Here is a 20,894-nt window from a genome sequence, read left to right on the forward strand (position 1 = left end):
TTTCTCAGCACTGTTCTCCCCCCCTACATACAGTGTGTGTTCATTATACTCATGCTCACAGTAGGAATAAACGTGAAGACAAGCTTTGCTACTCCTTCCGGCTGAAGAGGAAAATGTAACAGATGGAAATGCAATTAGGATGCAGTTCTGATTTTGCAGCATTCAAATATGAAGGGAGGTAATAAGAAAAGTGTAGGGCTATGACATCTCAGAGGACAGAGAGGCTGTGAAGACTCTTCATGTATTGCTAGTGAAGTCCACTGTTCTGATGCTTTTAGAGGCACTTGCTAATGGACAAAGGCTCAGCTGATCCTAGGGATGAGTTTTTCCCATTGCGAAAAAAGTATTTGATTTGGTATTTACAAATAAATACTTTATACAGATATCAGGTGATGCTGCAAGAGTGTAGTGAGACCACCATTACCTTCACTATGCAAGGGTTTTATTTACTGTTGCTGCTGAAGAGAACATTAGGAGCACAATAGACATCTCTCAGATAAATATCCATGTAGGTTTTGCAAAGCTGTTTTTTGCAGCACTGTTCAGGATGGAAGCTTGTGTAGTTTTTGAACACTTCTTAGGGAAGGAAAAAAAAAAAAATTGTTTCATAGAATCACAGAATACCAGGTTGGAAGGGACCTCAAGGGTTATCTGGTCCAACCTTTCTTGGCAAAAGCACAGACTAGGCAAGATGGCCCAGCACCGTGTCCAGCCAAATCTTAGAAGTCTCCAATGTGGGGAATCCACCATTTTCCTGGAGAGATGATTCCAATGGCCGATTGTTATTGTGAAAAATTGTCCTCTTGTGTCCGATTGGAATCTCCCCAGGAGTAACTTGTACCCATTCTGTCTTTTCCATGCGATGCCTTGTAAAAAGGGAGTCTCGATCTTCTTTGTAGCCACCCTTTAAATACTGGAACATGGTGATAAGGTCTCCCCTAAGCCTTCTTTTCTCAAGGCTGAACAAAGCCAGTTCTCTCAGCCTTTCCTCATATGGCAGGCTTCCCAGTCCTTTGATCATCTTTGTGGCCCTCCTCTGGACCGTCTCCAGCCTGTCCACATCTTTTTTTGTATAGGTCACTTGTAGCTGACCAGAAAGAAGAGGATTTGGATAGCATAAGGAACTTCTATGTTGCTAGTTTGATATGTCTGGTAGACAGCTGTGGTGCATGCAACTAAACCACAACTATGGAGTGATCTCACTGAACTCTCTACTCTCATTCCTGAGGGGCATTCTGCTGTGTCTTCTCTATCTCCTGTCATTTGTGTTCCTCCTGTCTGCTATCATCCTGTCCTTTGGTTTGATTTCAGGTGGAGGAACTGATTCGCAAGACAAGCCAGACACTTCAGCTGCTGATAGAGCATGACCCGGTCTCGCAGCGCTTAGACAGGCTTCGTTTGGACTCCCGTCTCCCCACCCACATAAAGCCGCCCATTTCCCCACGCTCCCTCTCTCCACTGGACATCAAGGAGAATCTGGAAGGAACGCTCCGACGGCGCTCCCTCAGGTAAAGACGTGGAAGCTCTGCCTCTGACCTAGCTTGCCTTTGCCCTGTGCTACCTGGCTGGGCTGCTCTGTGCCTAGGCCTTGCGATTGCAAATGACTGCAGAGACACGACTCAGCTCTGATATGAGCCCTGGTAGGAACCACTGGCGAAGCAGCTGAGAGCTTTAGATCCTGCTATTGACATGTACTCTCTCCATTCCCTTTCAGGATGGCAAACTTTCCTTAATAAAAATAAGGACCTCTACTTTTAACATAGAAAAGCTACTAAGTTTTACAGTTAGAAAATGTAAAGGTCAGATTTTTACCACCCTTAAATGGCTGGGGAAGAACATGTCCCTAAAGGGAATATGGCTGAGTCCTGGGACTTGGGAAAAATCTTGTCTTCCTAGGCTGGGGCACTCAGTTGCTCATTTAGTCATTTACCAGTATTTTAACATTTGTTTAGAGATAGCAAGTGCTGCATCTTCACAGCTTCCTCCTCCTGTTCACAGAGCTCCACTTCTGACTGACAATGCAGGAGATGTGTTATTCTTAGGCAGCTCTGATTTGGAAGCTGCTCTAGGTTTGTAAAGAGCTTCTATGGTGCTGGGAGAGCATCTGGCTTTTGAGATATGAAAAGCACCAAAGCACATCTATAAACTGGTCCCTTAGGAGCTAATGATGGGATATGCTGGACCAAAAGTTTCCTAGCAGCTTCCCTGATCTTCCCGTCTCCTTTGTTTTCTAGGCGAAGTAACAGCATTTCTAAGTCTCCTGGCCCCAGTTCTCCAAAGGAACCACTCCTTCTGAGCCGTGACATCAGTCGTTCTGAATCCCTACGTTCTTCTTCTAGCTGCTCCCAGCAAATCTTCCGGCCCTGTGACCTGATTCATGGCGAAGTACTAGGAAAAGGATTTTTTGGACAAGCAATCAAGGTGAGGGAGGTCCCCAAACATTCATCATTTACCTTGATTACAGCAGTGTCTGCCTATCTCGGGATCCTTTGCCGCTGTCTCGGTGGCCTTTGCCCTGCTGATATGATCGGTCTTGGCACTCACCTGGTTTGCTCAGTGAGATCCATTTCTCTGTTTCATTCCTTGACCATGAGTGTCTCTGGCTGCAGGCGGTTTTGACTTTGTCCCTTTTGAATGTCAACCTTGGCCATACATACTCATCTCCTGAGTTAGACTTAGAGCTCCAGAGTGCCTGTGTCACAGCAGCTACCTGGGTGAGGTGGGAGAATGGGGAACAAGCTACACTTTCTCTTAAGAGCATCTTCCTTATGAAGAGGTGCATTCAACCCCAGTACAGTATTTCTTACCCACCCTTAGTGTCGCATGCTTGAGGGTTTGCCAGGCTGATGTAGTGACCATCTCTGAACCCCCAGCAGAGCCTAAATGGCTTGTCAGTGTGGTGGTAGTGGTCAGGTCTTGCATGACTCTCACAATTAAAATCTCCATTAATAGCAGTTCTCTTGTATTTAAGCTCTCTGGTCTTGAGTGGGGATGCTTCAGCAGCTCCTATCCTGGCATACCTCACAGCATCAGGGGCAGCTTCTTCTGCCTTACTAAGGTGCTGTGAGCTGCTCAGTACTCAGATTGCTATTCACCATATTATGAGACCTCTCTCCTTACACCTGTATAAACTTCAGGTGTCCAGCCACCATATTCATCTCATGCTTCCATGGGAGGTGGTGAGCCAGTACTACAAACCCAATGCTTTTGATCCATACTAATGAGCATATTTCTCTTCTCCTCTGCTCATAGAGAAATAACAGGTCCAGGTAAGCGGAACCTTTCCTCTGTCGCATGCTTTTGTCATCTGCGTCCCCACAGTTAATGGCACAAAGGCATTTCTTTTCTGCTCAAAGTACCCGATAGCCATCCTGTTCTGGTGCATGCTCTGGGAGTTAAAATTGCCCTCTTGGAGTTTCATGATGACACTTGTTTCGGTTTTGCTGGTATGTCAGCTTAAGAATTCCACTTAGCCTTGTCTTGTCTTTGTCTCTTCACTTCCCTTTATCTTTGGGTATTAGATGTTCCTGGCTTTCATGTCCCTGGCTGAAATGTGTAGTGTTCCCTGGCTCGCTACTTGTATATGGATGCTTGACTTCAGATGGGAGCAGAAGAATATTGTACTCTTGCTTCTGTTGTGTTTATTCCATGCGTTTGTATTCCACCTATATCAGCCTTGCTATGTCCCATGGTTCCAAACAGAACTAGTGTGCCACAGTGTTTGTAAGAGCTCATAAGCTTCCTAAATACTATAACTGGGTCTTGTGTTCTGGACTGCAGCTCTGGAGTTTTTCTGAAAGGCTTTTTATTTTAAAGGGTACAAGGCAAAAAAGTGACACCTTTCTTGAGCTTCAGATTGACTGTTTTTCATGCAACAAGTACTGTATCTGGTCAGAATAGTTTCCTCCTGTTCCTAGAGAGAAGGTGGTTGTTTAGTTTACCTGGAGATCTTAGGGAGACAGAGCTGTCCAAGTTAAGCAGCTGAAGGGAAGAGGATTTCCAGGAAAACCTGCTTATCAGAATTTGGACCCTTTTTACTCACTCATGCACTGTATGCAAGCAAGGCAGAGCTGGTTAAAAGAAACCTCTAGAACACAGCAAAATGCCAGGAACTAGTTAGATACAGGCAAACAGCTTTCCATGTCAAAAGCCAGGAAACTTATCACCTGACGTTTATGGTGGATTTGTGTGTTTGCCACCATTCTGGGACATTCCTTGCAGGTAGCGATACACTGCTCCCAAGGAGCATGGTAAAATAATGGCTTCCTGCCTTAACTGAACAGCCTGTACACCCCAGTTCCACTTGCACTTGCACATGAGTATGTTTGATAAGCTCATCAGAAACCATCAGGCTTCAGAGTCCCCATAAAACCAAAGCATGTAGTAATGTAGTTTTGGGTTGTTTGGTTTGATTTCTGATGCAAGTGAATGTTGATTCCTTTGCTGATACAGAATGTAGTGGCTAGGGTCTGCGTACAAAATGTGAGCATCACGCTGGGCAAGTACTTTCTGTAAGGGAACTTGAGGCATGCACAAGTATGGAACTGATGCCTTCAGGGGCTTTGACAGCCTGTACACATGCTCAGCCCTATGCTACCTAAAATAGAGACTTCAGCTCTGGTTCCTGGGATGCTGTCGATCTCTTGGTATGATCCTCTGTCAGCTTTAGGTAGTTTCTATTTCATGTACAGAGTCTTTGCTGAATTCTGAAAGGAGAAATTTTATGCAGTTTTCTGCAGATCGCTGGGCTCTGAATTTCCTCCCATCTATATTCCTCTCTGGATGGAGGGGAATGTTACCCTCTCTTTCAGAAATGTTGCAAGAGCATTGGAGCTATGTATTCTTGAACCTTGCCTGTAGTTGTGGTTTCTCTTTCCACCAGGTGACTCACAAAGCAACAGGAAAGGTGATGGTGATGAAAGAACTGATTCGCTGTGATGAGGAAACACAGAAGACTTTCCTGACAGAGGTAGGAGCAAGATTTCTAAAAGCTTCTGAGCCAGTACTGTGGTGGAACTCTCTTCCATCTTCTCCAGAGAGAGAGTGATCATGCCAGCAACCTGGCAGGAATCAAGGCACTGAGGAGGGAGACATCACACGGGGAAAAGCTGACATGAGCTGAATGTTTGCTGCAGTGAAGTGTGACTCACACTGAGCAATAGACATGGCTTCAGCTCCCAGCTCATTAATTTTTCAATGATAAAAAGCAGTCTGAGTCTGAGGCAAATTGAGCTGTGCAATACATAAAGGATTTATCCCTTGAGCCTTGTGCATAAATACAAATAATGAAGGCCTATATCTGTAAGATATTTAAGACTCCTGCTGTATTTAAGCTAAACTATTTTCTTGGTGGCTGCCTACCATGTTTTTCAAAGTCAGATTTAGCTTAAAGGCAGCTCCCTAAACACCTGATGCTGCTATTCTGGCCCTGACACATGCAGTATGGACCAGATAGCTGTCCTGGAGAGCTCCTGTCTCTTAAAAGTTAGCCAAACTCAGGGGTGCTCTCCTTAAAGACTAAGATCAGGTTAATTGCACAGCATGAAAATGAAGCGGCAACAGTTAATTGACTGCCTTAAGGTTGGGGTTTGAGTGCTGGAGGGGACCTCCAGCATTGGAGTGCTTGTCACCACAGAGCGGATCTGTCAGGACTTGTTCCATTCTCTTCTTTGGGGGCGGGGGGGTATCTCTGCTTCCCAGGTGAAAGTGATGCGCAGCCTGGATCACCCCAATGTGCTAAAGTTCATCGGTGTACTGTACAAGGACAAGAAGCTGAATCTCCTCACTGAGTACATTGAGGGGGGCACCCTGAAGGACTTCCTCCGCAATGCGGTGAGTATGGAAGCCTGGTAGACCTCTGCTCAGTGAGGTTGACAGTGTGTTGTTGGTTGTACCAGCCTTACGGTGCTTGTTGTTAGCGCTCTCCTTTGGAGCTGTGTGAAAAAGCTGCTTCTTAGCTGTGGGTGGCCTGAGGCAGGAAGCGCCTGGGGCTGTATCATCTTTCTCTGACTGCTCTAAGAGTCCTGTCGTGGAGGAATTTTGGTCACCAGCTGGCTGGTAAGATAGTCCCTGACCATTGAGGACTTGTCTTTCAGGACCCGTTTCCCTGGCAGCAGAAGGTCAGCTTTGCCAAAGGAATTGCTTCTGGAATGGTGAGTTGGACTGTCCCTTCATCACAGAGCAAACCTCCAGGGTCAGGGTTAGCTGCTTCAGCAGGGTGCTGTATAAGGGGTTGTGGATGCTGCCTGACCAGTAGCATCTATTTGTTGAGGTCTGTAAATGTGAAGGGACATATTCACCTGGGAACCCCTAACAGCAAGTTTTCTCCCTCTGTTCCAGGCTTACTTGCACTCCATGTGCATCATACACAGAGACCTGAATTCCCACAACTGCCTAATCAAGTTGGTGAGTTACACCTCTGTTCTCCACAGCATGCTGTTCCCCTCCTTGTCATCCTTGTCCCTTGGTTTTCTCCACATGATGTTCCCTCTTTTGTCAGGGTGGAACTGATTTGAGAGCAGCTTTTACTGCCCTAAACAAGGGAGCTTCATCTTCATATAGGATTTTCCAGACTGATCTAGCTTTCGCTGTTTCATCATTCTGTTCTCTTATCCCCTTTCCTGTGGTAGTATTGCCTATTAACAGTCACATTATGAGAGTTAGTACAGCTCTGTTCCTTATCTGAGCTATGAAATGTTCTCTACAGCTGCTTCTGTTCTTTCAACCACTTGATGACTTTTTATTGGCACTCAGGATTCAGACAAGTGTGCTGGTGTGTGCACATGTGTGTGCTCTCTCTTTTTGAAATGCTAGGTCACAAGATTCTTGTGTATCTTCATTCCCTCAAGCCTTGCCCTTGTTCACTTGGCTGGAATATGAGATTAGTATGTGGGCTTCAAAAGACCCAGGGTGAAAGTCTAAATTAATTTCTGGCTGGGTAGAATAGGAAGGTCTGAAAGAAAAGGTCCAGGTTTGCCCTGGCAAGTGTAGCCCAATTGATGGGATTAATGTTAGCGACCACACAGACAATGAAGAGAGGAAATGATGAGTTGGCATTGTGAATTGTGTGTCTTACACCTGTCTAGACAGCTTGCTACACTTACCTGGCTGCAGGAAACCTTGATAGTCACCCTTACAGTGTAGCTGATAGTGAACAGGAATTGCAGCCTCTTTGCTCCTGAAAGGAGCTAAGAGGAATCAGTGGCTTGTACTAAATCCCTTGTGTAGGATAAGACAGTGGTGGTGGCTGACTTCGGTTTGTCTCGGCTGATTGTGGAGGAAAGAAAAAAGCCCACTTTGGAGAAGCCATCTGCCAAGAAACGAACCCTACGCAAGAGTGACAGGAAGAAGCGCTACACGGTGGTTGGCAACCCATACTGGATGGCCCCAGAGATGCTAAATGGTAAGATAGCGATACCAGGGTGCAGGTGAGGAGACAGCCTGTGGCAAGGTATAGGGATGATAGGATTACTGAAAGCTTCGGGGCCCTAGTAACAATCAAACTTATTAGAGCCTATGGTTTTAGACCTGCTAATATGCAAGCTTATTTATACACACAGGTACCCTATCTGCACTTCTTTTGCAGTACTTGACCTGCTAAGCCTTTGTACCAGCCGAGGTAATGTTTCTGGCTTGACAGCAGGATTCTTCAGGAGGGCAACAGACCTAAACTTGCTATGATCCAGATAACAGGGAAGACAAAAGAGGCCTGAAATAAGACTGAACCTGAGATCAATTTCTGTTATAGCCTCATGCTTTGGAACTGCCCCTTGAGACAGGGAATCATTAAACTCCAGGATGAGGCTTACGTGTGCTGTTGCGTAGATCCAGAGAGAAGCCATCTGCTGCCAGGTTTGCTGAAGCCTCAGGACTGGGGTGGGAGTTGTCCAAGTGCAGGGAAATCTGGTTTTTTGGCATGCAGCCCTTGGTTGCATTAAAGATGAACTATGTCCCTTAGGGGAAAAACTGCCCCTGCAGGAGTTGAGGTAAGGGTGAAATACAATGGATACAATTTCCTCCTAATGAGCAGGTCTGTCTGACCAGGTCGGGCAGTTTGCCTGGCTACGATATCAGTATTGTCCAACATAGTCCACCAGGGAAGGGAGGACTGGGCTTTTGTCCCCCAGCTTAACTTTTCTCCGTATTGCTTTCTTATGTGCTGTTCTGTTTTCTTTCTCTCAAGGCCTACAGGCCCTGCTGGAGTCTGAGGCTGCTTCTCGGAGCCTGTCTCAGACCTGGCATTTGTCAAGAGAACAGCAAGAGCATAGTCTGACATCACCTCTGAAAGCAAGGCTGTTTACCAGATATTGGCTTGGGAGGGGCGTGTCTAAGCAGAGAATAGCATGCTGGAGCCAGTCTGCTTTCCCAGATTCAAAGCACTGCTAGCGTGTAATTTATTATCTCTGCAGTCACTGCAGCAGGGACTGGGCACTCACTCGCTGCTGGGGAAGCTGAACACTGACAGTGCACTGTAGAGATGCACTAGAACAGCAATCAATGGGAATGGGCAGAAGCTTTCCAGTTATCCTTAGCATTTGCTCAGACCTCAGATACACCAGGCTTCCCTGTGTTGTCCTGTAATTCCCCAGCAGAAGAAAGAAGCGGGGTTAATATGTGATGGCAGTGTACAGGAAGATGCAGTTGGTGTACATATCTTGGGGCAACTGACCCTCCTCAGATTTAAGCCTTGCTTTGTCTCCTGTTTTAGGGCCCTCCAAGAAATAGGCTTAGTTCAGCTTTGGACTGGCAGCTCCTGGAATAGCTGGATGGGGAACTGCCTCTCACAGAGCTGAATGTCTTGTGTTTCCTGCAGGACAGAGCTATGATGAGACAGTGGACATCTTTTCATTTGGGATTGTTCTCTGTGAGGTAAGACCAGGATGTTACATGGCATCTATAATGGACTTCTTCCCCGTTGCCACCTCCTTGCACATACTGCATCAGCCAGTTCTCTGTGTCTGAGTGTGCAGTCTGTGACCTAAGAGCATGGTGAATTAGGCTGGGAGTACAAGCTTACCCTGCCCTCTGCTCCCTCAAGGAAGATAACGGTCTTGTAACTCTTTGGTCCCAGAGAGAGTTTCTTCCTGGACTGAAAGAAATGCAGCAGTTCCTCCTGGACTGAGAGAAGCTGTAAAAAAGTCCAACAAGTTCTGACTGAGCCCTGGTATCCATTTGAAAGCAGACATATTCCCTAAAACTGTGATACTTTTTTATTTTTCTTTTTCTACTGCCTCATTAAAAGAACAATCACCTTTATAATCTCAGCAAATTCAGGCCCTCCACTGGGGATGGCATTTCACTTCAAAGAAGAGGAAATTGAAACCTCTTTGCAGGTCGATTAATGAAGCTTGCACCCTGAAGTCTGTTAGCTTAGTTTATTTCTGAGCCAATGCACAGTCTTACTCTTTTATCAGGCTTTTCTGTCTGCAGAGCAAAGAGCACCACTCAAAAGCTGCAAGGTATTTTCAGTTTAAAAGGTGTGTAAGACTGGAAATACAGATGAAAGGTGGGGTGTTATGTGTATGGGTAACACAGCAGGTACGGGAACACCAGGAGAGACCAGCACAGTTTCATCTTCAGTGTTTGGATGAAGGGGACAAAGAAAATATCTGCGCATAAATCTTTGTGGTCTCATCTGGTGCTCTGTTTACACTTGGCCCTCCTCTCAAGAGAATATTGTGGTTGTGAGTGATAGATTTAGGAACTTGAAAAATCTGTATGTGGGATTAAAACAATTGTTTCAACTATAGGGGTAGTAGCATACGAACATTTGTCACCAAAATAAAGATGCTAAAAAAAGAAGTTACACACTCAAACAGATAAGGAAATAACCCTGACAAAACACATAATGGGCGTTCCACTGTCTAGTTACAGGATGTGGTTGTCCTGCTGAGTTATTGGCACAGAAAAGCCTGGGTGGTTACAAATAACACCCTTCTTGTGATATGCAGTGAGGCTTTAAATTTAATACTCTTCCCCATGTGAGAGTTTGTATTGACATTGACCTTGTCTGAGTCCAGATCACCCCAAAGCTCGCGCTGTGGGTTCCTTCCCTCTTACTACACTTGTGCTGGAGGTGGTGAGTGCACCTCAGCAGGGTAGGTGGTGAGCACTGGATGTCTGAGTGCTGGGGCAGTGCTTCTCTCTGTTCCACCCAGCCCTTTCCTCTACTGGCTCTCGCCTGCAACCTCCTGGGCATTGGTTATGGCTGTTCTTCTCTCCGCCCCTACCCTCTGACTGTGGGTGGGGTTGAATCTGCCAGTAACAAAGCAACTCAGAATTTGTGGTGCTGTTGACTTCACAGCATTGTTTTGGACATGCTCCATAGAGAGAGGAGCTTTGCTGGTGGTGTGAGAGGGTAGAGATGGGATGGTGATGCAGGTCGTGTTGATTACCTGCGATCAGGAGGGGCTGCATCATCCCCAGCAGCAAGACACTGTCGAGCTCTCTGGCAAGTGCACATCATCCTGTATCTCCTAGCAGAGACCCTGGGGAGAAAGACAAGCCGTCCAGGCCTTCCTTCACAACAGTGGCCACATCACCAGGTCTTGAAAAAGTTTCATGTGAAGTTTGTCTGTATGCAGTGCCTTGCTCATTGCTTTGTGCAACTAGCCCCATTGGAAAGGAGGAACAGTGTTTCTGCTCTTTCCCTTTCACCGTAATACTTTGAAGGAGCCCCTGCCTGATGCCGAAGTTCCCTGTTTATTAACGCTCTGGAAGTGTTGCTGTACTTAAGCGCTGCTCTCATTTTTCCCTAGATCATAGGCCAGGTGTATGCTGACCCAGACTGTCTCCCACGCACACTGGATTTTGGCCTTAATGTCAAGCTGTTCTGGGAGAAGTTTGTTCCTGCTGACTGCCCTCCAGCCTTTTTCCCTCTGGCTGCTATTTGCTGCAGACTGGAACCAGAGAGCAGGTAGGTTTGGGGTCTGGAGGACTCCTCTTTGTAAGCCTGGAGGATGTGTCTGTATCCCCTTAGTGGAAGGATTGCTTTGCACAGAGGGTGGATGAGGGCTGTACTCCAACCTTCTATAGGAATGCTCAAAGGCTTCCACGTGAGGAGAGACTAAACACTCCTCAGCTTGGGAAAGAGACCGCTGTACATGGTGGAGGTCTCTGAAACCATTTATGAGACAGAGAGAGTAAGGGAGGAACGATTGTTCAGGGTTTCTCACGTACAAAAAGTAGGGGCAGACCTTGGCAGCAGCTCTGAAAGGTGAATGCTTCATTTGTGAAACTTGTAGCTTCAGAACAGTGTTGATGCCATGTGGGTTCCAAAAAAGCCAGACCTCCCTGGTCATTGGCTTTAAAAACGGGTAGCCCAGACAGATGGGATCTTTGCAATCTCGGAAGCTGAATGGGGAGGGATCATGTCCCTGCTCACACCTCTGTGCATGGGACAGTGGCCTGGATGGATGACTGGCTTAGCCTTTCCAGATGCTGTTCTGCTTCCTCTTTCCCACTCACATTTCCTCACTGCTGCTTCTAGGCCCCCTTTTTCCAAGCTGGAAGATTCCTTTGAAGCTCTCTCTCTCTACCTGGGAGAACTTGCTATCCCCCTTCCATCTGAGCTGGAGGAGCTGGACCACAACGTGGGTGTGCAGTATGGACTGAACCGTGACAAGCTACCTGAAAACACAACCTAGTCGGCTCATCCTGCTGCCTGCACCACTTCCATTGGAGTCGAGATGAGTGACAGGGAGGGAGATGCACTTCAGCCACTTCCAGGGCATTAATGGGGCACCACGCTGTGCGTTTGCTGCATTGCCTCTCTCTCCCCACCCAACACCCCTCCTCTTGGATATCCTGATTCACTGTGGATTTCTGGCATGTTTCAGAAGCAAAAAGGGCCGTTTCCTGCCAACTGCACCTAGGAAAGCTGCTCAACACTATTTTTCTGGCTTGAGAAATGTTTCTCTGGCCTTTTCAGGCTTCTTTACTGTGGTGCCTTAGAACTTGGCTGCAAGCTGTGAAGTCACCCTGGCCTGTCTGCCAGGGAGGGAATTGCTATAGGAGACTCCTGGGCAAGGACCAGCACTTCTGGAACTGCTTCTCCCACTGACTACCCTGCTCAGAAAGCTGGGGAAATTGGATATCCAGTAAAAGGCCCCACCAGGACAGCGTGTGTGTGTATGTTTGTGCATGTGTTTTCCAGAACAACCCACTGAGATTTTGGCCTCCAGTGTGCATCAGGGGAGGGAGTGAAAAGCCCCAGAAACTGGGCAGCTCTCCTGAAATACCTTGTCTGTGGGGAAGAGTGTATGAATTTTTGTTTTGGTTTTGTGGGTTTTTTGACTCCTCTGTCTCTGAATACCTCCAAAAGCCTGCCTAGAAACACTAAGACTGAGCTCTGCTTGCCCTTCCTGATGGTGAACAAGGCAGGCAGCAAATGAGCCACATGAGCATCTTCAGACCCTGAGCCTGCACAGTGAGTTTGCCTGCCCAAGAACCTTAACCTTGGTGAAAGTATTTGAATCTGAATGTGTAGAACTACACTAGGCACTGGCTGTGGACATCCCTGGAGTGCTGAAGCTGCTTGAGCCCTTGGTCTGTGGACATGAGGTGGCAGAAAGTGCTCTTCAGAAAGCTGAAGGTCTGAAGCAACTCAGACTTTGTGCATGGACAATGGCAAAGGTGGACATGCAAAAGGTTACTTAAAGGATTGACTTGTCGTGAACAGAAAAGTGCTGGAGAATGTCCCATCCTCCCAGGAGTGGCAGCTGGAAAACTAATAATTCAGTTGCCATTACCTCATCCTTTCCTGCAGGCTGTGCAAGTTGTTCCCTTTGAAGGTCCTTCTTGCAGCTGCTGCTGCAGCACCTGAGCTGATTCTCCAAGCAGAAACTTTCCTCAGGGTCATTCCCTGCTTTTGGGGAGAAAAAAGGACTTGGAGTCATTGGGAGGTGGGTGGGGGTGTATTTTCTTCCAGCACTTCTCTCCTTCCTCCTTCAGTGGGAGAAGGAAGAAAGCTACTGCCGTAGTAGCTCATGTGGTTGGTAGAATGGAACAAAAAGCTGGCTTGAGTCCTGCTCTTAAGTTTCGCAAACATCTTGGTTAAACTGGATTTTTTAGTGTGCTCCTTTCTCCCCTCCTCCCTGCGGTATTGAATGGTGGGGAATGGGTATTAGTCTTTGCTGTTACTTTGATTTCCTCCCCCTACCCATGAGTTTAAACTATTACGTAAAATAACATGGGACCAGCCATCACCTCACAAAAGGTGTGTGTGGGGCGGGGTGTTTTTAGTCTGTGTAGTGGTGTTTTAGAAACACTGGGGGCTCCCTGTGCTGTGAGTCAGTGGAGGAGCCTCTCTAAACTGGGTCCAGTGGATTCAGGATTGTTAATAGGATTTGCCCTTTCTTTCCCTCTCCCAGGCTGGTTTGTGAGGGGACCCCTGAAGGGGGGAGTCCTGGGTGATGTGTGGGTGGGGTTTATGAACTGTGATTTGCACAGCTCCATGTTCTAACTAAATTAAAAAGCAGTAAATGTATGCTATGAAAACAAGACTTTGTTGTCTCTGTGCTACATAAAGCAGGAAGCTGTAACTTTCTTCGGTTTCTACTGTTGTGACAAAATGGTAACATCAAAGCTGCACAGATCAGGTATCATCTAGAACTCCCTTTCTTGAGCCGAAGGGCTCTGCCACATTTACAGAACTACAGAAACACAGTGCGAGTGCTCTGTAGTACTATTTACCTGGAGTGATGGAAATGGAAGAAGTTGTCAAGGTTGGTTGATTGGTGGGTTTTTTTAAGGGTGGACAGGAGTCAGCAGAACATGGAGCCTCTCTCCATTTTCCTTTTCTGATCCAGGGATAAAAATACAGCCTGTTCTTGGAAACCTCTTATTCTGAAATATGTAGTTCAAGGGGCATTTGTTAAGGCAACGACTGAACAAAAATGCTAGCTATGTCAGTGCCCCCTGTAACCTGCTGTGCTCTGTCTCCATCATGCTTTCCAATGGAAGGCCCCAAGGGATGGAGCTGCTGCTGAGCAGCCCCAAAGCAGAACTGACCTGTGTCAGTGCAGGAAGGGGCTGTAACCAAGAGCATCTTCTCACAGGCCAGCCTGCTTAGTCAGCGCAGCTCACACACCCGCAGCTGCTTTTCAGGAACAGCGTCCCCGTCCAAGACTAGCTGCTGGCAGCAATGAGGTAAGCTCCATGGCCCTTGTCAGTGCTGGTGAATGGAGGCACTGCTAGTAGGGATTTACCTTTTGGGCCTGGCAAACTGAAGTGGCATCTTCCCTTCTCCTCAGTTCGAAGTCTGCAACAGGCAGAAGGATGCTGCTCTAGCAGGAGGAATGTACAGATGAGCCACAGTCCACACAGGTTTACAGAGCATTTTTCTTTTAAGCTTTAATACAAGGTAGCACAATCTGCACCTTCTCATAATGAGGTATTTAAAACATTTTACAAAGAAATGGTATTCAAAGGCATTTAAAAATAAAATGTTTCCCTTTTCTGAATCAAACGTTAACACTAAAACCCCTGCTGCCAAGTGCTGCTCCCTGTTAGGCCCACAGCTATAAAGCAGATGGCTAGAAAACTTACTTGAATGGCTTGAATCCCCTGAGGTGGGGATGGATGTTTCCCTGAACTGGCCTTGCCTTCGTGCTATTTGGGAGACACTGCAGCAACCATCCCTTCCAAACCCCCTGAAATGCTAATAAAAGTTGTTACAAAACCTCTCTAATAGGGCCAGGCTCTGTAAGCAAGTAGTCTTGCTGCACAAGCTGAGTGTGTGTGAAGGAGGCTGGGCCAGAAGCCATGCTGTAACTTTGGGATCTTGAAAGAGCAGCTGCCCTGTCCTGCCCTTAGAGCAAGAGCTGCTGTATCATGGTCAGGGTGACCTCCACAGCTGGCTTGGCCACGCTGTCCAGAGCTGGCTCTGTAGAAAGCCAAGGGAATTCAGAAGAGGATGTTATCTATCCTCTCCACAACTATCTACTGCTGGCCTTTGGTCTCCTGATCTGTGTAATTAAGTGAGCAGGAGGCACAGACCACCTGGACACCTACAACTGTGGCTGTGCGTGTAGCACCACAGAGGAATGGAGATGTGGCCACAGCCCTGGAAGACCTGGATTTGTCAAGAGCTTGAGAAGAGCTTTTCCAAATTGACACTGGGGCTAAACATACTGCTCCTGGCCAAAGCCATCCCTCAAATAAACTCTTCCTTGGAAAAAAACTTGATCCAGTAGGAGGATTCTGGACAGTGTCTCCAGCTCTCAGCCACTAAAGCAAAAAGGCAGGAACTATAATCAGAGTGTAATTATCTAGCTAAGTCTGACGTGAAGCTCCCCTCAGTCCCTGCAGTACTGCTCCCTCCTGGGGTTCCAGGCTGAAACTTAAGTAACAGTGCACACCATTAAATAGGAAAGGAACAGAAAAAGAGGAAGCCAAAACCACACTCTGGGCTATGGGATCTGTGGCCAGTTATGAGCCTGGCCCGTCATCCCCCCCAGCTCCTTGGCACACCATGGAGATAGGTGGGAGGAAGCGGCAGGGTCCACCACACCAGTCCCCAGCTGGTCATGCACTGAATGGTGCCCCTCAAACAGATCGTGATGAATAGCCCATTGTTCTGTCCCTCTGCATCACCTTCATCTGGCTTTCATCAAAAAGAAAACAAAATAGAAATGAACACACACAACCCCCGCACTCACAGTGGGAAGCTGGAGGCTTTGCTCAGCCTGTATCGCTCCTGCCTGAGCTGCTCAGGCACCAGGAGTACCCGCCTGCCCCATGAGTGGGCCACTGCCGTCATGCATGTCCTCCACAGGTGTCTGGTTGGTGTGCACCACGATTGTGTTCTCATCTACAAGCTCGCAGGCAGGATTGGTGAACGCTGAGAGTGGCAGTGTGATGCGCTGCATTTCACGCTCATAAACTTTCTGTTCATGCTTTTCCTTCAGGTCTTTCCCCCTAGATTAAAAAAAAAAAACAAAACAAAACACGTACGTGCATGGAGTGAGTGCCACTGCTTGGAGGCAAAGTCTCTCTCAGTAAAGGTGATATAGTAGAAAAGAAGGGACTCTGCTCTTGAAGAAACAGATGTTTCAGCTACATACAAAGAGCCAGAAACATTCCCTACTGTAAACAGAGGACCCCATCTGAGCATCTTTTAAAAACTAGCAGCCAAGTGAAGTCTGTCCCTCCCTCATAAACTGGCTTATTCACTGACATTGCTATTGCTAAATGATGACTCCAAAGCCCGGCTTCTCCTTCAAACCATGGAGCAGACAAAAGTTTCCTTATACCTTATAGTCCCGCAGCACTGCCTGGTGCAGGCCCAGGGGAGCAGTGAGACAGCACAGAGCCCACTGCTGTGGAAAAGAACTTCTGTAACCTGTTTCATCTGATAGAAACAAATACCAGAGGTGGTGACAGATTCTGCCTTTTGTTGCAGCAAACAAACCTGTGTAGCAAATTAAGCTGTTCCTGAAAGTATTAAAGCTTACTGCAGAGCTGGCCCTGCCTTCTGCTGCTGCAGCTAACAGCTTAATACTACGACCAGCTCCTCAAACCTACCTCAGTCTTCAGCCTGTTGCTAAGGGAGGCAACACCTCTGTAATTCGTACTGAGGAAGAACTGCCTTGCTTTAAAAATGGATGGCATTAATAGCGCGTTGTCTCCAGAAAAGCTATGTATACCAAAAGCTACTAGACCCATTAAAGCTTTCTCACCACACCTACCCAAACCTGCCAGCTTGCACATGCAATTTTGAGAGCAAGGCAAGAAGCAAGAGACAGTAAACCTGCACTGCAGCCCTGCCGTGAGCTTTCTGGGATTGAAGAAGCAGAGCTGCATTTGGACAAATTGGTCTATTGCTTCTTCCACTGAAGACAGGAGTGAGGTGGGACAGGCACCACTCACTCCTCCTGGGGCTTGTGATCCCAACCAGGCAGAGCTGCTGGGGTTTCCTGTCAGCACATAAGCATTTTGGCTGCTTTTCAAAGCTGCCTACGAGCGTGCAGCAGTGGCTGCCGTTCCTGCCAGCACATGAGACGGCATTCTCTGAAGTGACACCTCAAATCAGATTCCTCGACAAGCAGCGCTCTGTGTTTTGCCCCTTATGTAACACTCCTCCCTCTGTTTTTTTTTCTGTTGGCATTTATTATAAACACTTACATAAGGACATGTCCCAGCTTGGGAAAGGGCTCCTTCTGCTTGGTTGTGTCAGACTGCTGTCAAACAGCCAAAATACAGAACAAACCCTCCCAGAGAAGGGAGCCTGGGCCTTCATTTGCTGCAGCGACATTCACTGCTATTTGTTAATCCTGCCCTGTCTCTTACAGCTGAGCTGCTTGCTATTACCACTAACTTCAAACGCTGCTGAGCTAGAAACATTTCTGTCCACCACAGTGAAGTGGCTGAACAAATCATAACTTAAAGGTGAATCAAAACTGACCTTAAAGCGTACAGAAGCTTTGGTAAAATTAACTTTGACAAAAAAAGCGCGCTACTTTGTATTCAGCTTCATAGGATGCAATGCACGAGTGGCAAAGAATTTGCCAATTGTTTGTCTTCTAAAGCTAGCTAGATGCGAGAAACCAGGGAACAGGTGGCCTCCTAGGACTGTTCTTTTTCTGATCACAAAAGACACTTCTGTGAGGGTTCCTGGGATCTGCTCTCTCCAGCTTTTATGTAAAATTCAGCTCCCCAGATGCATCTGAGAAAGCCATATCAAGACACATGCACACACACACACAAAAACAATAAAGACGGCAGTTTGAAACTTTAAATGGGACAGAATACCACATTGATGGGTGAAATTGAGAAGAATGAGATTAACTCTGAAATAGTTCTTTCCTCAGTGCAACAAGCATGATGTGCTATATCAAAACATATGCTTCTATCTATCTGCCTTTTCATTGGGATATGGTTGGGTCTGCAGGTACTCAAGACATTCCTGCTCTATATACGTTACTTCATGCCTACACCAGCTTTTGGACAAAGAATAGCCACTGACCTCTTATAGATGTATCCCAGGACAATGCCAGCTCCGATGGCAATGATTATCACCATCATGATCAGCCCCAGCACATACCCTGCGAAGAGAGAAAGGAAAGAGACAAAATTAGAGGCAGTAGACCCAGCTATAGCATTGCTTCCAGAGCCTCAATACAAATCCATCCTGCCAGAATTACAGGAATGGATCCATCACATGATCCTGGGTTTGTACCTAGTGTCCCTAAGTCCTTCTTTTCTTTGGAGTTCATCTGCACTCTCTGACTGATCCCAACAACGGGCTGCACAGCAGCTGCCTCGCTCCGGGAGGGCAAGGTGTCAGCCGGTTCAAACACCTGGTCGACCCCCTGAGAAGTACCAACTTCTGCTGGAGGGACTGGGGCTGTGGCAGCTGTAGCATCTGTTGAGAGGAAAAAGAGACATACAAAATACCAAGCATTGATGAGTACCTCAAAACAACACGTGCCTTGTGAGTGGGACAGATCTAGACTGGTATCACTGAACCGCCTTCAAAGTACACTGACAGACACTTGTTCCCTCTTAAGTTGTTGCCAGAAATTCTACCAAGGCAGACAAGAAATGTACTCCTCCCCCCACTCTCCTTTGACACGAACCTATTTAACCAAGAGCGCAAGGCACCGCCACAGATAAGACAGAAATAAGGGAGCAAAACAAAACCCCGGTTCAGGGCATGAGTCCAGGGGATGCACAATGACTTTATTTAGTGTATAGATCGATACACAGGCTGCAGCTTCAATCATGCTGAACAGACATGAACAAGATTATGAGAAGAATGTCCATCCCAAATCTCCCAGGAGCCTATTTATCTCTCTTCTGCCTCAATCTTCCTGACACAGGAAGGTTTGATGGAAGGAGACTCCAGCTGGTGTGAAAACAACCTGGGGACATTCTTCTTCTTACCCAGCCCCTCTTTGCAGCCATGTAGCAAACTCCTTTAGCATGATGGACAGGCTAAGTCTGAGCCACACTTCAGGCAGCACAGCCACTGAGTAGTGCAAGTTCCCCCTCAGCCAGAGCCCAAACAAAGGGACATAAGGATGGACACTCATAGCACAGACTCCTTCCCAGCCCTGTGGATTTTTTATCAACAGCATTGCAAGATTTCCAAGGTAGCTCCTTCTTTCATGACACAGTTAAAATGGCAGCTGTAGCACAGTAAAAGCTACGACAGTGGAAAGTAGGTATCTATGACCTGTCCTAAACAAAAAAACCCTACTTTTTGCAAATGCTATGCACAGTATGCATCCAGACCTGAAAACTCTCTCCACCTGGATCTCACCCCACAGCTGGCAATAACTCCGTGTGGATTGCCTATCTGCAGCCATTTTGAGCCACCAGTGCAATGTGAAATGGAAGTAGAGAAGGGGAGTTAGAGACAGTAAATCAGGGTCTCCTGCACCGCACAGTGACTTTACGTAGGGTCAGCCAGAGAAGCTGAACCAAGGGGAGCTGCAGGACACGACTACAATAAAAAGGCACCCACTCTGAGACACAAAAATAGCCAAACCCCTTAAATGTGCAAATGGCGTATTGGCTGAAAGGTCAGGTAACTCTCCTGATCCCAAAGGTGCAGGACTGTTTTGAGTAAGGGTCTTGGCAGCAGAACATTTGTTTTGCTTCATCTTTAGGGAAAAGCAGGCAAAAAAATGAACAAAGCAAAGGGGAGGGTGTATATGTGGGGGAACATGTTTACATGCGAGGATAGCAATCCCAAGGGGCAGTGGAGTGCGTAAATCTTGAAGGGCTCAGAAATAAATAAACAGTTAAAAAAAAACAAGTGGTTACTGTGGCCTCAGTCAGTACTGACATCTCCTCTCCTTGAAACAGGCTTCAGCTACAGTTCTCTTGGGAAACTGTTTCCCACCTTGACTACCCAGGAGTAATCTAGTGTTTGGGGTTTTCCATTTCTTACTGTCGTCCCGTCAATCCCCCTTTTCTTCAAGTTCTCTCCCCTCACCTGTACCCGAATTCACCCTGGCACTCGTTTAGCAGCAGCACACTTGTTTAGACAGCAGTAACATGCCCCACAGTAACGGTCTACCAGCATCTCTGCAGCTCCTAGTTGCCCAGGCCTCAGCCTTTTTGCAACACAGCTGAGGAGCCCTAGAGTGCCTAGTGGAAAGGGAGTGGGGGGCAAGGCTTTGCACGGGCCTTTGCTGGCACTAATGGAAAAGCTCTAGGGGCGGAGCAAGGCACAGCTGGGAGACAGATGTGCGCACAAACAGGCGAGAGCTGGAGGGCAGCCCCGGGTACACTCCGTTCCCGGGGGAGGGCAGCGGGTGCTGCCATAGCCCGGGGTTGTTTGTGCGCAAGGGACACCCCACCCTGGGTGACAAACCCAGCCCCCAGCGGCAGGAGGCAGGCCGGGGAGGGCAGGATGAGAAGGGGCGGGGGGGGGCGGCCGGGGCCGCTCCTACCTGAGCACCGAGCGATGTCGCAGGGGCTCCGCTCGGGGACCCCGGCTGCGCCTCGGATGTAGCACCAGGGCGCGGCGTCGCCGTCCGGGTTTCTGCAGCTGTTGTGGTCCTCGGCGATTGCTGGAGGGCAGCGGGGCCGTCAGCGCCGGGGGCCGTCAGCGCCGGGGGCCGCCGTCCCCAGCACCCCGCTCCCTCCCGACAATCCCCACCGCCGGGCTTCCCGGGCTCCCGCCCCGACCTCCCGGACCCACCTGCCGGGAACGCAGCGCCGGGGTCGCTCCGCACCGCCAGCCAGTTGAGGCACGGGGCGCCTCCGGAGGCCACTCGCCGGCTTCCGCGGTAGGACGCGCCGTTGCCGCGGAGGCACTCTGCGGAGAGACGAGGCCAAGCCATGCGGGCGTGCCGGGCAGCCCGGGCCGCTCCCCAGCACCCCCCCCCCATCCACCCCCTCCCCCCGGCGAGACCGGCCTTTGTCCCCCACAACAAAGCCGA

At 48.0% G+C, this 20,894-nt stretch overlaps 2 protein-coding genes across 7 annotated transcripts in view; one reads left to right on the forward strand and one right to left on the reverse strand.

Moving 5' to 3' along the window:
• The window catches only part of LOC104836302 (E3 ubiquitin-protein ligase RNF185), a 46,665-nt gene extending 34,096 nt beyond the window's left edge, over positions 1 to 12,569 (forward strand). For all 6 annotated transcript variants that reach the window (XM_010574817.1, XM_010574808.1, XM_010574825.1 and 3 more), the window contains 10 exons: positions 1,312 to 1,508; positions 2,235 to 2,421; positions 4,883 to 4,969; positions 5,701 to 5,832; positions 6,096 to 6,152; positions 6,340 to 6,405; positions 7,228 to 7,402; positions 8,813 to 8,868; positions 10,758 to 10,915; positions 11,489 to 12,569. In XM_010574817.1, the coding sequence (XP_010573119.1) occupies positions 1,312 to 1,508; positions 2,235 to 2,421; positions 4,883 to 4,969; positions 5,701 to 5,832; positions 6,096 to 6,152; positions 6,340 to 6,405; positions 7,228 to 7,402; positions 8,813 to 8,868; positions 10,758 to 10,915; positions 11,489 to 11,645 (1,272 nt within the window). In that variant the 3' untranslated portion in view covers positions 11,646 to 12,569. The remainder of the gene's footprint in view (positions 1 to 1,311; positions 1,509 to 2,234; positions 2,422 to 4,882; positions 4,970 to 5,700; positions 5,833 to 6,095; positions 6,153 to 6,339; positions 6,406 to 7,227; positions 7,403 to 8,812; positions 8,869 to 10,757; positions 10,916 to 11,488) is intronic.
• A 1,754-nt stretch (positions 12,570 to 14,323) lies between these two features.
• Positions 14,324 to 20,894, reverse strand: part of PIK3IP1 (phosphoinositide-3-kinase interacting protein 1) — a 6,744-nt gene continuing 173 nt past the window's right edge. Inside the window, exons 2-6 of the mRNA XM_010574875.1 lie at positions 20,654 to 20,770; positions 20,403 to 20,522; positions 18,179 to 18,364; positions 17,966 to 18,044; positions 14,324 to 15,918 (exon numbers count right to left, since the gene is read on the reverse strand). Of these exons, the coding sequence (XP_010573177.1) occupies positions 15,711 to 15,918; positions 17,966 to 18,044; positions 18,179 to 18,364; positions 20,403 to 20,522; positions 20,654 to 20,770 (710 nt within the window). The 3' untranslated portion in view covers positions 14,324 to 15,710. The remainder of the gene's footprint in view (positions 15,919 to 17,965; positions 18,045 to 18,178; positions 18,365 to 20,402; positions 20,523 to 20,653; positions 20,771 to 20,894) is intronic.

Source organism: Haliaeetus leucocephalus, unplaced genomic scaffold (assembly GCF_000737465.1).
Source record: "Haliaeetus leucocephalus isolate CR32 unplaced genomic scaffold, Haliaeetus_leucocephalus-4.0 Scaffold13, whole genome shotgun sequence".
Lineage (NCBI taxonomy): Eukaryota > Metazoa > Chordata > Aves > Accipitriformes > Accipitridae > Haliaeetus > Haliaeetus leucocephalus.